Source organism: Coffea eugenioides, unplaced genomic scaffold (genome assembly GCF_003713205.1).
Source record: "Coffea eugenioides isolate CCC68of unplaced genomic scaffold, Ceug_1.0 ScVebR1_123;HRSCAF=538, whole genome shotgun sequence".
In the NCBI taxonomy this organism is placed as follows: domain Eukaryota; kingdom Viridiplantae; phylum Streptophyta; class Magnoliopsida; order Gentianales; family Rubiaceae; genus Coffea; species Coffea eugenioides.
In genome coordinates, this window is record NW_020861627.1 from 88019 (window position 1) to 106262 (window position 18244).

At 35.4% G+C, this 18244-nt stretch overlaps 1 protein-coding gene across 1 annotated transcript; it reads left to right on the forward strand.

The window, feature by feature from the left end:
* The first annotated feature begins 5961 nt into the window (after positions 1–5961).
* LOC113755144 lies at positions 5962–17812 on the forward strand. Its single transcript, XM_027299209.1, has 2 exons — positions 5962–6595; positions 17631–17812. The coding sequence occupies exons 1-2, from the start codon at positions 5962–5964 to the stop codon at positions 17810–17812; spliced, it is 816 nt and encodes a 271-aa protein (XP_027155010.1).
* Positions 17813–18244: the final 432 nt, after the last annotated feature.

Here is an 18244-nt window from a genome sequence, read left to right on the forward strand (position 1 = left end):
AAAGGATTTTCATAAACTTTAGTAGCTTCAATCGCCTTTTGTTCCTGTTGAACAGAAAAAGAAGGATTAGATTGTACTGTATACATTAAAGAAGTTTCTGTTGCAACTTGTTTTGCCTTTCTCTGTCTTTCTTCTTCTTGCTTCTTTTGTTCAGCTTCAATCCTTTGTTTTTGCCTTTCTTCTTTTTGTTGAGCTTTTTTATTCCTCCGATATTCTCGAAGGACTTTGGCAATATCCCAAGGTTGTTTTGAAGCTGGTTGTGGTTGGTCTGGAAAAAACACTGAAGAATTAGGAGTGGTTACATTTCCAAAATAAAATGGAGTAGGCCAGTTCCTTAAAGGGATGGCTCCAAACCCTGAGCTTACCTGTGGAGGAGGTTCTGATGGTCCAACATCATATTTTGGGATTTCACCTGTAGTTTTCAAAGTAGCAATTTGTTTTTGAAGAAACGCAGTTTTTTTTTCTTGGTTTAAAACAAAATTTGCTAAATCGGATGCATTCAGTGGTGAATCATATTTGATGCTGACAATTTTCAAGCGGCTCGTAGTAGTTTTGATGGATACCAGATTCCTTTTTCATGGATTTCCCATGTACCCAAAAAAGAGAAACTCTTGCATCCCTACTATCTAAAGTGTCTTGATATTTTAGATAAGGAAGCAAGATACCAAACAAAGCAGACTCAGAAGGAATGCAAGCCATCACCACCTCAAACACCAGAGATCAGCTCTCAACCTATTCCTTGTTTCATGTTTCAAGAAGCTGATTTTCCACCTTTGGAATCATTTGTAAAAAATGGTTCTAAACATACCCTAAAAATCCAAAATGCTGCTCCTATTGTCTTACCAACCAGCGAATCTGCTACTACAGATATTTCTTATGAAATCCTCAATTGGCAGACAGATAACTCCTTGGTCCAGAATTCAACTCTTACCTCTATTCATCAAAATGTCTCAGAGGTATCTCAACAGGTAAGTACTCTTGGTACTTCAGTTAATCATTTGGATACTACAGTCAATTCTCAAAAAGAGGAAGAATAAAAAATGATTAGTGTTCTGGCAAGCATCAAAGTGTAATCGGGGGTTGAGCTTGCTCCATGTCCTTCGTCTTACCCTGCAAAATGTTAGTGAACAAGAAAATAGCACAAATATAACCTCACTTCACTCCCTTAGTGTTTCACTCACCCTCGTATTTTCACTCAAAACACTAATGAATGATCTTACCAAGATTCCTTTCCTATCGGTTTGAATAGTTGAGAAATATCGTACAAGTTCTCAATTGGTTCACAACCTTCCACAATAGTAACCAAGAAACAAGGGTACAAGTCGGATGCAATAAGAACACAAAAGTGCACGATTTTGGACACTTCCTAAGTGCGGACAGAAATGGAAATAGGCGCTAGTGTGGAAAGGAAGGGCCGAAACCCTAGCTTCCTAAATTGGAGGGACTTGTCCAACGGGAATTAGAAGAGTTACCCAAGCTGCCCACTTAGTTTCCTAATTGAATTTGGAAACAAATTAGTTTTTGGAAACCTTTAGAAAACCCTTTTCTTCTTGAAACAACTTTTAGAAACTTCCAAATTCTTTTTCCAATAAAGATTACAAACCAGATTTGGTTCCAATTCACTTCTTGTGCAATTTCAGATTTGGTTCAAACACACCAAGCACACAAGTCAGTTTGGAGAGGAACTATTAAAGCTCCACCACGCAACTCTTCTCTAGCAAACACACAAGACCAGTTTCGGATTTCTTGGTCAAGTAGCAAGGCAACTTCGGATTTTACTCAAAACAATGGAAACTCAACAAGGTGATGCAAATAACCCTCCTCGGGCCCCCCAATGGGTTACCCAAGATGTTCCCAAGAAGGAAACAAGAACTCCGAGAAAATCCTTCACCAATGCTAGGGAATACAAGAAGATGTTCACTAGATGGATGAAACAAGTTCCCAAGAATCAAGATAGTCAAGAACTCCAAGAAGTAGTTGATCAAAACTTTTGAACCTTTTCCCTTTGTTTGATTTTTCTTTTTGGCTAGGCCACAAGATGTATCGCGACTGATTTGGCAATAAAATTCGAATTTTTTTCCTTTCTTGTTTTTGTTTCTTGCCAACCGAATGCTCTTTTCTTTCTTTTATTTCGATTCTGTTTTTTTTTTTACTTATACGAACAACACTACACAACTTGGCCAAATGGAATAATATTCCAGATTGGTTTGACCAATCAAACACATAAGAAACTATCAAGATTCTCAAGATCCTTCAAGAACTCCCAAGTAAGTTATCAAGAACTTCAAGATTGTGGTCAAGAAATTCAAGAAACTCAAGCTTATTGTAGGTTCTCTTCAAGATTCTCAAATACCAACAAGTTCTGCCAAAATTCAGGGTTGAAAACAAGTAAAATAAGTTGGGTATCTCACGAACAAACTTGGACAGATTGGACACAATGACACAACGCACTAGCAAGGGAAGGAAACCCTAGCCGCCGCCCAAGTTATTTTTCTTGCTGCTCAAACAACGACTAACTAACAAAACAGATTTGTAAGCTCAAGACAGAATTTCGTGGGCCACAAGTACACACAAACTACGGACAGATTTCACACGAAAAGAGGAACAAGACTACGGACAGAATTTTGACACCAAGGAAGCTAAATTCGGACAACCAACTAGCAAGTGAATTTCGGACAGATTGCAAGACACATCAAATAAACACTACGGCAGAATTTCAAGACGTGACAATGGACACAAACATGTAGACAGATTTCAAGGCAACGACACAACACAAGAACGGGCAGAAATTGACGCAACAAAGAAATAAAAGTGCGGACAGAATCTATTATATTTTTTTTGTAACAATGCAGCGAAAAATAGGAACCCTAAACGACTCCACAAAGACAAACAATGGATATAACAGATTGATACCTCAACCTAGGCTCTAAAGCCAATTGATATACTCCTCGGTCAACACGTTCCGAGACACGTAACACGTTTGTCCAAGGATCTAGCGAGATTTCCAACCGTTTGAATCTGCGAATCCTAGAATCAAGAGGGGCGACTCAACTTGATTGAAGGCGGTAGAACGGTGACTCCAATTGAGGTGGTTACTCAAGTAGATAGGCCGGATGCACAATCAAGAACAATACGCGAGATTGCTTAAGAACCATTGCCAAGCAAATAATGGAATTGTATCTCTCAAAATTGAAGAGAAAACAATGCTCAATTTTATTATCAAGTGCGTAACCCTTCAACCGTACCAAGTGAACCTTTTTATGGGTTAAAGGACTAATGAAACCCTCAAGAAAGAGGATCACAACTAACCTAAGACTGGGGAAGGGGGGTTCGGCCACCTTTAGGCATAAGTGGGCCGAATCCATGACTCCAACAAAGTAACAAGCTAGTAACTAATCTAAACAACGACTCGATTGGCTAACAATTCGCAACTAGAGGCCTAAATAGTCGGCCGACTCTACTTAGTGAAGTCGTAGTCTCCACTTGGCTCCTCATGGCCTTGGAGCAATGTGTAGGTGCCTTGGGCCGCTACGTCCAAGCCTTCAATGTTTCTATGAATCCCATGTTGATCTTGGACACTTCGAATAAGGGCTTGAAGTGATTCTTTGAAACGTTTAGCCCGTGCACGTGTAACCGAGCCCAATGGGACTTGAACTGGATCATCACGTGGGTTAAGGTCTGTGCACACATCAGAAAATGTGCCAGTAGTGAAGGAATTCCCCGATGTCTTTTCCGAGAAATTAGAGACGTTACCTCCGAAAAGAGAAATAGTATTTAAGATTGATGTAACTCCGAGGACGGCACCTATCTCTAAGACGCCTTATAGGATGGCTCCATCTGAATTAAAAGAATTGAAGTTGCAGTTGCAAGATTTATTAGAAAGAGACTTTATTAGAGAAAGTGATTTACCGTGGGGAGCTCCGATCTCTTTGTTAAGAAGAAAGATGAAAGTTTAAGGTTATGCATAAACTATCGAGACTTGAACAATTTGACCATTAAGAACAAATACCCTTTACCTCACATAGATAAGTTATTTGATCAAATACAAGGAGTTGTGGTATTTTTCAAATTGAATTTGAGGCAGAGCTATTACCAATTGAGGATCCTAGAAGCGGATGTATCTAAAACCACTTTCAATTTGAGATATGGGCATTTTGAATTTGCAGTTATACCTTTTGAGTTAACTAATGCGCCAGCAGCATTTATAGACTTGATGCATCGGGTCTTTAAGCCGTATTTGGATTAATTTGTGGTGATATTCATAAATGACATATTGGTGTACTCTAAATCTCGAGAAGATCATGAATGACACCTGAGGATAGTCTTGCAAATCCTGATAGAGCACCAACTTTTTACCAAGTTCAATAAGTGTGAATTTTGGTTGGAAGAAGTAACCTTTCTAGGTCATATAATCTCTAAGGAAGAGATTACTGTGGATCCAGTTAAGGTAGAAGCTATTTCTAAATGGAAACAACCAGAAAATCCTACCGAAATTCAGAATTTCTTAGGGTTAGCGGGGTATTACAGCCGATTTATCAAGAACTTTTCTAAAATCGCAAAACCCCTAACCGAGTTGACTAAGAAGTACGGCAAGTTCATATGGATCTTAAATGCGAGAAAGGGTTCCAGGAGTTGAAGAAGTGTTTGACCGAGACACCTGTATTAGTATTGTCGAATGGAAGAGATGGTTTCATGGTTTATACAGATGTTTCAAAGGATGGTTTGGAATGTGTGTTAATGTAAAATAGAAAAGTAATTGCGTATGCCTCCCGTAAGTTGAAAGCTCATGAACAGAATTACCCGACCCATAACTTGTAGTTAGTGCCAGTGGTGTTTGCCTTGAAAAAGTGGAGACATTATCTGTATGGGGTGATTTTCGAGGTTTTCACTGATCATAAGAGTCTTAAGTATTTATTTTCCCAAAAAGAGTTGAATTTGAGGCAACGTAGATAGGTGAAATTTTTGGAAGATTATAACTGTACGCTTAACTACTACCCTGGAAAAGCTAATGTAGTGACAGATATCCTAAGTCGTAAGATACAAGTGGTCAGCCTAATGGTGAGAGAATGGCATATGCTAGAGGAAATTAGCATTTGGAACCCGCATCTTGAGTCACAGAGGGTGATTTTTGGGAATATCACCGTGAAATCTGTCTTGTTAGATCGAATCAAAGAAACTTAAAAAGGAGACCCTGAGGTGCAAAAATGGATTGAGAAAGTTCAAAAAGGGGAAAAGTTCGACTTCAATTTGGGGACCGATGAAGTGTTAAAGTTTAGAAATCGTCTAATGGTGCCAAAAGATGAAGGGTTAAAGAAGGAAGTTTTAGATGAAACTCACCGTTCCAAATATACGGTGCATCCTGGAGGTAATAAGATGTATCAGGACTTGAAGAGCCTTTATTGGTGGGAAAATATGAAAAGAGAAATTGCCCAATTTGTTTGGGTCTGTCTCACTTGCCAACAAGTTAAGGTCGAGCATCAGAAGCCATCTGGGTTATTACAGCCTTTGGAGATATCTGAGTGGAAGTGGGAGAATATTACTATGAATTTCGTATCAAGGCTACCAAGGACTCAGAGAGGTCACGACGCTATTTGGATAATAGTGGATTGGTTGACCAAGTCTGTTCACTTTTTGCCAATTAGTATAAAGTACTCCTTGGAAAAATTGGCTAAATTGTACTTGGACGAAATTATAAGGTTGCATAGGATACCGGTGAGTATAGTATCAGATCGGGACCCTAGGTTTGTGTCTCAATTTTGGCAAAAGATGTAAAAAAGTCTAGGATGTAAGTTGAATTTTAGTACCACCTACCACCCGTAGATAGATAGACAATTGAAAAGAACGATCCAAACCCTAGAGGACATGTTGAGATCTTGTACTTTGGATTTTGGAGAAAATTGGAGTCAGTACCTTATGTTGGTGGAATTTGCTTATAACAACAGTTTTCATTCCTCAATACAAATGGTTCCTTACGAATCCCTTTTTGGTCGAAAGCGTCGGTTTCCGATTCATTGGGACGAAATTGGAGAAAAGAAGATTTTGAACCCGACTACCGTGCCTTGGATTGAGAAAGCCTTTGAGAAGGTGAAGTTGATACATCAAAGGATCCGAATGGCTCAAAGCCGCCAAAAGAGCTACGCGGATAATCGAAGGAAAGATTTGAAACTTGAGATTGGAGATAAGATGTTCCTTAAGATTACACCTTTGAAAGCAAGCCTAATGGCGGAAAAAAGAAAGAACTTGCAACAGAGATTTGTAGGCCTCTATAAGGTTATTCAGCACGTAGGGAACGTGGCTTATAAGCTGGAATTACCCTTGAACTTATCCAGAATTCATAATGTCTTTCATGTCTCCATACTTAGGAAATATCATTCCGACCCGTCCCATATGTTACAACCGAAAGAAGTGAAAATTGATGAGAATTTGTCATATGAGGAAAAGTCGGTAAAACTCTTAGATCGAAAAGTGAAGGAGTTAAAACACAAGCAAATCCCTCTTGTGAAGGTCTTATGGAGAAATCATGGAATCGAGGAAGCAACTTGGGAAGTTGAAGAGGAGATCCGAAAGAAGTATCAAGAGTTATTTATAAATCAAAGTATGAATTTCGAAAACGAAATTCTTTTAAGGGGGAAGAATGTGAGAACTCGAAATTCTCTTTTACTGGCCTATCTATTTATATATTTATTCATTTTTCCCAATCAATTTATTTTATTCATTTTAATTGCATCTGCATTGTACATTGCCTCATTTTATTTTTTTTAAACACGTTTGCTCTTAAATTTAATTTTTCTGTCACCCAATTAGTGAAAATTTGAGAAATCATGCTTTTCGAGGTAATATATGGTTTGAGAGTACAGTGGTCTTGGAGAGTTAAAGATGATCAAATATAAACTAAGAAAAGGTAATTGAGGGATTAGAGGTGAGTGATTTGAATTAAACTCAATTAGGAGCATTAATGAACCACTATTCAAATGTTGACTTTTACACCATAAAAGTTGGCTTTATGTCACTTCTCTCTTTCACCATTTCACTTCACAAAAATCACACAACACACACACTCTCTCTTCCTCTCCATGGCCGAACCTCCCCTCTCCCTTGGCCAAGAAAAACTTCATCTTCTTCCTCTCAATCTTACTCACTAATCTTGCTCCCAACCTTGCTCACACCTTAGATTATTTTCAAACTTGGTAGAAGACTTGGTGGAAGGAAGATTCTTGGAGGTTTAGTACTTGGTTTCTTGAGGTTTTGCTTGCTATCCTTGGAAGGAGGTAGCCTCTCCAAGCTCTAATTTTTCTTTCGTCCATTAGCTAAATTTTAGTTAGATACACTTGGGGCTATTGAAGGGTTCTATGAACCTTGACATTAGGTAACATGTCTTGAGGATTTTCTTGCTTTCTTGACTTGCTCTTAGGAAGATGCCTTGAGGGATGATATGTTTGATTTGGTTGGATGATCATGTAATATAGCATGGATTCTTGGATTGCTCGATGGTTTGATTTTACCCCTTTACTAGCTTGCAAGATTATGGCTTTGTTGGTTAATATTGACTTGCTTTGTTGGTTGTTTTGGTGGCATGAAAAGTGAGTTATAATGCTTGAATCTTGGTGGAAAAATTTAGTTTTGGCACCTTCCTTGTTGAACGAAAATTGCAAGAGAAATTTCAGTTTTCAAGGCCACTAGTTGGCCGAATATTGAGGCTAAAAATTTCAGTTTTGAGCCCCCCTCTTTGGACGAAAATGGTGCTGAAAATTTCTGGTTTTAGTGACCTTCTTTGTAGCTTAAAATCTGAGCCAAAAACTGGTTTTTGGTGAAGCCTCATGGCCGAAAGTTTGAGCAGAAAATTTCAGTTTTTGGAGTCTCTTCTTGAGCTAAAATCTTGCTAAAACGATGGCTTTAGATGTACCTTGATCGGAGCAATTAAGCTAGCTTTAAACGAAAGGAAAAGAGAAAGGTTTCACAAGTAGGTTTGCTGGAATTTTTGTGTTTCAGGTTTCAAAAATCAGCTTTCGAAACACTATTGTATCTTGGTGTAGAAAAATCTAAATTTAGTTCCATTTTTCGCATTTGAAACTAGACTTGAAGGTCTTTCTGTGGTATAAATTTCAGAGGTTAATTCGATTCCTATGAATTTTGATAAATTTTCAAAATTCACTGAAATTCAAGACTGCTTTGCCCTGTTTTTACTGAAGCAGCAATTTAGAACTAAAATTTGACTAGTTTCTGATTTGAATCTGATAAAAGTGTCTTAGAGTTTTAGTTCATTGAGTCTATTTTCCAACGGTATAAGATTTGCAATTTTTGGACTTAGGGAACTCAAGTTATGATTTTTCAAAAAACGTTACAAAAACTGAAATTCTCCTTATAAAGTGACAAAAGCTCAAAAGTGGTTTGGAAACATTTTTTGGGTTCAAACCTAACTTTTTTTATTATTTGCACCCCATTTCATACTTGGGAAATGGATTTTGCCGAGCACATGTGATTTCTCTTGACTTGGATCGGAAAGCTTGATTGTTTGGAAGTTGGCCAAGTTTCAAGCGAAACTAGTTGGTTTTCTTTGGTTCCGAAATAAGATTTTTCACCTCTTAGTCTTATGCCCTCGATTTCCGTGAAAATGAACCATAAATTGAGCGTTTTAACTAGAGTAATTCTTGGGAATTTCACTAACTCCATATTTGAAACTTGGATCTTTTAACTCCAATATTTACTATGAAATAAGTGACGCTTTTGATGTATTTTGACTTTGTAAGTTTAGAAAACGTGAACGTTCACTTATATTCTAAAATTTGGGCATAGCATTAGAAATTTTAAGATATGAAAACATTTTTTTCCCTTCCTCGATTTTCATGCCAAAAATTAAGCGTTGTACTCCTCTTTTGAAATCTAAAGTCCTTGCCACAACTTGACTCGAAAATGGAACTTTTGATTCCTCCTTGAGTATTATTTCAGTGATTAAGTGAGAAAGTTTCTCTTTTAATTTGACTTGAACTTGAGGCTCTTGAGTGTGGGTAGCAAGAGATTTTTTTTTTATTAGCCTTGGTCAAATACTTAGGTAACCGTGATTTTGCATGTCTCAGGTGATCACATGGATACCGAGGAGCTCGTTTGACCTCTTACTTTTGCTCTCATTTTGCTCTTAACTTTGGTGAGTGTCAAGTGCATGCTTCATGTTACTTTGAGTGAAATGATACTTGTACAAGTGTTATGTGATTCTTGTGATTTGTAAACTTGTTAAGGCGAGGGTGTACTTTATCGCCCCTCGTCCTCTCCCTCTCCAATACTCGCTACTTGTTATATGAATTTGTGTGACTTGCACTTGTATTCGAACATGCTTTTAACTCGTGAGCACTGAGCGGCAACATGTACCACACCCTAATCGGGTGGGAGGTACCTCTCATCCCGACTCAGTGCTATGATCGATTCTAAGTCAATTAGAGTGTTGTCTTTTCGACCAATTATACTTGTGGGGACGCCTCAGCCCAGTGGCTAACCGGTAATTCGAGCTGACAAGGGCTTGGTCGAGAAGTTTGGTGAACCTTGGGAAATTTTATAGGTTGATCTTTTGAGATCTTGTTTAGCATACTCGAATAGTATTGCCATCTTGTGCTTGTTTGGTTCCGAATCTGAGAGGGTGATATGGTGGATGGAGGAAGTAAGTGGAGCTCTACGGACATGTTGCTACTTGAGTTGACGGAGGGTCAACCAAAGATGGTTTGAACCGGCCGTGACGTGGGGATAGCTCCTGAGAGCTCCTGTATCCTTTCTACTTATGTTTTACTTCCTACTCTCTCACTTATATGAAATTCATGTTAAATCGCTTTTAAGTGTGTTATTTAATTTGGTTCGTGCTACTTGCTTGCTTGTTTGATTTTCTTAGCCTCATTGAACGTTGGCTCACCCTAAGTTGTTATTTCTTAACAGGTTTTGAAAGTGGAAGTTGGGAAACTCTAGATTAGTGGTTTTTGATTGAAACTAGTAAACCTCTTGTATGACATTTGAGATAATTGAAGTATAAATTTTGTTATATTTGGGATTTTGGATTATAGTAGTAGATGGTATCTTTAGAAGAATTTTGGTTTGTATATTCGAAATATTCCTTTAATCCTAAGTCTATGGTTGACTTGTGGATCTCTATTAAGATAGAATGAGTGCGTGAGTCCCGACGAGAGTTGGGTAGATGCCTCGCTGATACCCTAGGGCTCGCCCTAGGGAGAGGTGGGGGTGTCACATTGGATCGAAATATTAGAAACTAATTTGATAAACTAAAATACTATCAAGTAACAAAACTATATCTTTCCTTTATTATTTAAATATCAAAACATGGCATGCTTGGTAGGTCATAATATAAAGATGGGGTATAGAAAGGTCTTTGTACACTAAACTGAATTGTTGCAACAATCAAATTGAGTGTGTTTGGATTGCATAGTTTTGAAATAAAATAATTTACTTCACAAATTTCAAACACCATTTTATTTTCCAATCACCTTTTATCTCACATACATCACATCACAAAAAGTGATACAGTAATTATCTCGAATAAATTATCCAAATAAACTCCTATCCAAACAAACCCTATAATGTTATTAAACTCGGATAGTGACTCGGCTAAATTATTGAATTAGAGGTCAACTAGTTGAATCGATTGGACCGTTCTTAAAAACCCACTAATGTCAACATGATATCATAATTATTTTATATTTTTATAAGTTTCAGAAATATTGATATTAAGTGCTTGGTTATATTCGATCAATCATAGAAAATGTTCCAAAAATATTAAAGTTGCAATCAAATATATACCTAATAATTATATATATATGTAAATTCATGGATAAAATATGTCCATTCTCCAAAATTACTTGAAAAACTAAATTAAAACAAATTAATGCAAGTTGGAATCACTGATGCTAAATTGATAAGAAACAACGTAGGGATGAAACACATTTTGATTTAGGGATCATTCAGGAAAGTAAATGATTTTGGAATTTACACTAAGTGGATAGCATTTTTTTTATTCCTATTAATAAATGAAAGTGTTGCAATTTAGATAAATCAAATTATGTTTGGGAAAAAGAAGAAGAAAAGTTTGAGAATCAGGTCAACCAATCGAACCAAATCACTAATTTAGTCGATTTTTTATGGTTTTGACTGATTTTTGACTAAAATAATTTTGTGCTGCAAACCAATTTGAAAAAAAAGTCGGTTCATGATCAAACCAGTCGAATCAATCGGTTCAGTCCATGTCTAACAACATTGGCAGCAACAATGGAACCACAAAGAGAGGCAATTGCACAAGGAAATTTGATGCGGTGATTTGACCAAAAAAAAGGCTAATTTCACATTGCATTCTTCGACTATATCCAAATTCTCACTCTAGTTCGTAAACCTCAAAACGAGACATTTTAGTTCCAAAAATATAAAAATTGTCCCACTTAATTAAAATCATTGATAGAAATGAGATATATTTTATATTTAGATGGGACGAATGTTATACTTTAGTGACTAAAGTAAAACGAAACTTTATACTTTAGAGATTAAAATAGGATAGATTTTATATTTTAGAAACTAAAATATGACAGACTTTATACTTTAGGAACTAAAGAATCACATTTTGAAATGTAGGGACTTTATACTTTAAAGATACAATTTTATATTTTATGGACTAAAGTATTTTATTTTAAATTTGTCAAAAAAGGTATCATATTATACAGTTGAGAGATGTAAAATGAAATTAGCCTGCAAAATATTTTTTTATATATCTGTTGAAATCTATCCAATCTTGACAGTTAATCCTCCGACACGATTTCTTTTGTTTCGCCTCATACGCGTGGTAGACAAGGCGGGGAACCCTGGTGCGATAGAGCAATAGCGTGTGAAATGATAAGAAATGAGTTAAGACTGCAAGAGCGGGAACAATTAATGAGAAAAGCTGTGGCGGACAGTAAGATGTTGAGAATTTGAGTGGTTAGAAAAGTAGCCATTCTGGCACAAAATCCGCCAAAGATTCTTTGGTAGACCTATCGTTTCCGTCCTTTCTATTGTGGGCATATCTTTCTTTCTAGAATCTAATTCCGAAATAAACCGGCAGTCATCAATTAGCAACAGGCTTAGATATGTTAAGTAGTACTAATAGACTAGTCTAGAGAGTTTGTCAAACATTTCTCTCGAATTGACTATTAGCCTACAATACGTTTGGGTTGTAATTCTTTAAGAGTTTTTATAAATATATATATATACATATATATGTTAAAGTACTTTTTAGAAATGTGATGTGTGAGATGAAAGTAAAGTGATCGAAAAATATAATAAAAAAAAAGAGTAAATCTTATATACACTGACAGTGTATACACTATTATCATTGGATTCATCTATGTTTTCAGAACCGGACCGGATATCGACTCGGCCGAAGTCAGGGGTCAGGGGTCAATGGGTTCGACCGGGGGTCGATAGGGGTCGAACCGGATGACGTCATAAATAAAAATTATTTAAAAATTAAAATATTATATATAAAATATCTAATAATATGTTAATATTAATAAAGGTATATTCATATATATTTGATGTTTCAAATATATTTAATAAGAAAATACAAAGAAATTAGAACAATCAAGTTGCAATTTATGTTATTTAATAAATATTAACAAGTTTAGAATTAAAATTATGAATTTAATTGAAAAATAACATCAAATTTTAGGACAATATTTATAAAGTATGAAATATTTGAGGTATATTAATAAGTTTTAACAATTTAGGGGGCCAAAACATAATATTGAAAAGATTGAGTTTTTTTTTAAAAAAATGTCCATTGAACCAGAAAAACCGGTTTTTTCCCGGTCAAATCCGGTTTTTGACCGGCTTTGACCGGGCTTTAAATTTCCGGTTTTTTACCATGACTCGGACCGGACACTTGGCCGGTTCCCGGTTCGACCGGCCGGTCCGATCCGAGTTTCAAAACAGAGGGATTCATGACACGTGTACAAAAGTTGAATTTCAAATTCAAATTTTGTATAGTTATCATTCATCCAACGCTGACAGTGTAATTATAAAAAATAATCTTACGAAAGTCCACAAAATTTTTCTGCAAAAAATGTAATCCAAACCCACAAAATTTCTTCTCCCTTGCACATTTTAAGGGCTAATCTCCCCTAAATTTCATCACATATTGGAGCTGCAATTACGTCTTGAATTTCACCTCCAACCCAGCTCAATTATAATACTTATTGTGGGGATTTCATTATATAGAGTTGGTCACTGAGTAGCATTCTAGCAGCTTATCCCAAAAACAAAAAACGCATTCTAATAAAATTTGTTGGGTCAAAACTACACCATTTTAATGTATTTTTTCTCAAATGAAAAGAAAGAGAATGGAAAACAGAAGAAAAACTTCCTTTTGGATTTTAGTTTAGAAGTCAAATACGCTTGTCTTAAATGGATTTTACTCCAATCTGCAACAAGGAGTATGACCAATATGTTGCGTAGGCTTGAATTTTCATGACAATAAAATGAACAGTTTGACTAACGGGTGCCCATTTAAGGGGTGCAAAAGAATATGAGTGCATGTATTTATTTACATGGTAATTTAGATATGATTTAGATATTTTAACAAGTGACAAGTAAGTACCCCTTAGAAAAATCTTGAAATGAATATATGCTATATATTCAATTAGCTTATTTGTTAATTGTCAATCTATAGCTTGAAAAGAATCACGCAGTTTTACTGATTTGACTGAAAAGTTTCCTTGTTTTATTGTGTATCTTTTCTTTTCTTTTTTCACTCTGAATTATGGGCCTTATGGCTACATATTTTCTTTTTTCAAGAAAGAGGCACATCAATGTGAAACTGTGAAGCTTTAACGATAGAACTATTTGTGCTCCGGCCTTCAAGATGGCTTTTGTATCTTCTAAAACTTCACTTCATTAAAAACAGATCCTAAATCATTTTTTACCAGAAAAACAAAAAAGAAATGCTAAGAGGACGTATTAATGATGTATAGTAAAATGGTAAAGCCTAATGGTTCAATGGATCAGGAAAATCTTGCTAGTGTCAAATTAAGTAGGTTAATTAACTTTGAGAGTTGGAAAGGGAACATCTCAGTCTCTCGTGCAATGCCTTCACCCCTGAATGCAAACTCTCAAATCAAAGAAGAATGTAAAAGTCACTGGTGTCAATTGTGGGACAATTTAGTTACAACATGTGCATTCACTAACAATATCATCCCGTGTTTTGCTACAAGAGTACGAATCAATTACCGCATGATAATACGTCCACCATCTCAATAACAGAGTCGGTTTTTAGAATTCAATTTTTTACAGGGACATGTAACAGTTTTAGTGAATTTACATATGTGTACTTTGAGTTGAAATTATTCTCTTGTTAAATGTGCATTGAAAGTTTTAAACGATAAAATTGTAAGGTATGTATTGATTTAAAATGGTGACTTTTATATTAGAATATAAAAATATGAAAATATCAAAAGAAGATTGCTATTCTCTCTCTACCTCTACTTTTCTCCAATTTCTCTCTACTTCTCTTCTTCTCATAAGGCCTTCCTCTTGATCTCCTTCTTATAGATTTCGTTTTATTTTATTTTTTTAATAAAGTTTCTCTTAAAATTTCTTAGTGAGAGTTTTCTATTTCTCCTATGGTTCCTAATGAAAATTTCCTATTTCTCCTAGGGATTCTCTAAGATTAAAAACAACCTAAAAGGGGCGTGAATTAGTTTTTTACAAATGAAATAAATAGTTGCAAATATTCACCCAATTTTGACTATCCAAAATGGCCTAAGTGATCACACACTTAAGCAAATGGAATGTGATAAAGATAAAATAAGGAAATCACACAATTGATCAAATAAGAGAATGATAAAGTAAAAAGAAAGCAAACCAAATGAATTGGTATTCTCAATGGCACTTTCTTTAGCTCCCAAACTTCACTAATCATGGAGCTCAATCAAGTACTTCTTCCAATGGTTGGTAACACAAATCAACTTGTACAAAGAAGGGTTCACCCCTTACTCACACTAAGTTCTCAACTCTAGTTGAATCAAGGGATTTTACAACTCTCCCTAGTTAACCCTTTCTAAACTACAATTAAATGCTTATCCTAACAATGAAGAACACTTATATAATTGAGACTTACCTTCTCCAAAATTTTAGATCTTCTCAATAAGAAATCTCACAAATCCAAGAACTTTTTCCATACCTATACAATATTCAAGTTGTTTTTTTTTATCACAAAATCACTCTTGAAAGCATATATCTCATGTAGGCAAAAGTCTTTCTTATTTTTAGACTTAAGGGTATTTATAAGTAGTTAAATTTTGCCCCAAAATTCTCTTCAATATTCAAAAAAATAGCTGTTGAAACTATTGGATGTTCAATGGTTTGTTGTGCGTCCAATACAGGTCTCGAGAGGTTTCTTTGTTAAAGCTTTCAGATGGCCGATAGATGCCTTTTTGCGTCCGATACGAATTTCAGAAAGTTTTGCTACTTGTTTCAAACAGTTCCAACGGTCGATACTATTGTCTTGCATCTGATGCCCTATTTCTTCTTCTTTTGGACGTTCTATCCTGTAGTGCGACGTCTGAGAGTTGTGTTCAATAATGATTGTAGGTTCTGTACAGTTTGCCTTCGGACGCTTGATCCATCATTGTGCATCTGATAGATATCTATAACCCATATTTTCTTCTTGATTTCATTCCTTTTCTTTTCTAATGAATCAAGTACCCGTTGTAACAAATTTCTCATATAAAAGTATTAGTTCAAATCATCATTTTGATTTGTGAATCATCAAAAGTAATGATTGATCAATCTAAGTCTTCATATTCCTAGTGAGAATTTTCTTTTTTTTTTCTTATTTTATTAATAAATCTGAATTTATTTTAGATTTGGTCATTAGATCTGAATTTTTTGTGGTCCTTGAGTCTATCTTGACAGATCTCATCATCATTGTTGAAGATTAAAGCCGTTGATTAGCAAATCTGGCAATTATAACATGCACAAAATGGAGATTCAGTGATTTATCATTATAAAAGAATTTGAAATTTTTTTGTATTTTTATACCTGTTAAAAAAATTTTCAGATATATTGTACATATTATATTATAGATTTATTATTTTTAATATATGTTTAACCTACAATTAGTACAGTGATGTAAATCAAATTGTGTGGAACAATATTCAACAATCCTTTAATGAAACTTGCCTTTTATTTAAAAAAAAATGAAACATGATATTAATAATCAGATAAGAAGGCATACTAACGAATCATTCTTATTTAGTGAGTTTTTTAACAAAGGATAGTTCATTATTATTATTTGAAGTATTGTAATATGTTAATAATTTTTAACAAAAAGCAACACTTATGATACCTTGATCAAATCTCCTTGCACCCTCCCCACATCTTAAGTATCATCCCTATTTTGTTGGGAAAAAATAAAAAAGAAACACTTATGATATCTTACCCTATTGCTTGATGGGAATAAACCCGACTTTGTTGTATAACACACTAGATCTAGAGATGGACACACAAACATCTGGTGCATTGGTACATTAGTAATGAATTACCGTCAAAAGTACTAATGAGTCATTCCTTATTTAGTAGATGTTACAAAGTGCATTGGTGCATTGTTATTATTGTTCGATGCTAATTTATTATTAACTTTCTACAAACAGCAATACTTGTGATATTCTATGACCCTACTAAGTTGTACAAAGGACTATGTAGATCAAATACTTACATCGACACACTATATGAATCTTTGTAATTATACGACACGAAATTTGAACTTTCAACTTATAGATAGGTTTAGGATGTTTGAACTTTTTGGCAACTAACCCGTTATTTTACAAATTTTTTCTTTTGTAGTAAAAATAAAAATATGAGAGATTTAGAAAGCAAGAAAAGGGAAAAAAGAATATGAACGCAGAACCTCAATCAGTGGCTACCTTAAATTACCTTAAATTATTTGAATAGTAAATTTGTACGTGACATCGACAGTGACGAAACTTTGGAAAGTCCAATCATGGAAGTGAGGTGTACCTCTGCCAAAAGGTTATGGGGTCCACTTATGACTCATTGTATGTATCAAGACATGTGTAGCATGGCGTGTGATGCTCAAAAAGTTAAGTTTGTCGTTTTATGTGATTTAAAGATCCCAACTCAAGACCCGCCGCTATCTGTCACGTGTCGCCCATGACGTGCTTGCCTTTCTAAGGGGCCGCCCTTGACTTTGACCGGGCTTCCTTGGCTCCCTCGGCTGATCCCTCGCAACCTTCGCGCACTTTATTTGCTTTCCTTTTTCTTTTGGAATTTTTAACATTTTCTTTGCTTTGCTGTGTAAAACTCCTACAATTCTATAAAGTTACTTTTGATATGAGAGATTTGATAAAAATTTAAAATTCTCTCATATTTCCTTAATTATTTAAAAAGATTTAAAATTGTAATTTATCAAATTGATGAATTATAAATTAATACCTCTGAATCAATTTAAACAACTAATTTGATTTGGGTGGATTTCAAAATTAAAATCCGTCATTAAATTCTTCAATCCAAACGAAGCCTAAAGGCTTTCTCGACTACAATGTGATAGTTTGCATATTGATTAGGTTAAGACTGATAATCATCTTGTATCCCAGTCAGAGAGGCAATATACAGGAGAGCTGCAATAGGGGATCCAGTGTGCAAAGGCTGTGGAGAGGAACAAGAAACAATAGAGCACACCCTATTGCAATGTCCCCTAGCACAAGAGATTTGGAAAGTAGCTCCATTAATATGGGATGGAGCTAAAGATCAGATAGGAAACTTCCAAAGATGGTGAATCAGAATCACAGAGGCTAGGAAAAGGCAAGAAGGAAAAAGCCATATGGGTCTTACGGCTAATATATTATGGCATATTTGGAAGGAAAGGAACAAGAGAGAATTTGAGAACCATGTCAGCTATCAACCGTGCAGTGTTATTCAAAAAGCACACAAAGAATGGTTGGAACTAGAGGAGCTAGTTTCTAAGAATATTGATCAGAGCACAATAGAAACAATGCCAACACTGGAGGAGGACAGTCATGCACAAGAAGACCAAGATCTCATAAATCTAAGAGTGGCAACAAGAAGCTTATTGAGACCTGCATTGCTGGGAATTGGAGTTTCTGTTAGAAGGATGACAAATGAGGCTACGGAATTGTGGGCTTTAAAAGACAGAAGCTCGGGGGATAAGAATATTGATGCTGCTTCAGCAGTCAAACTGGTTTTATGT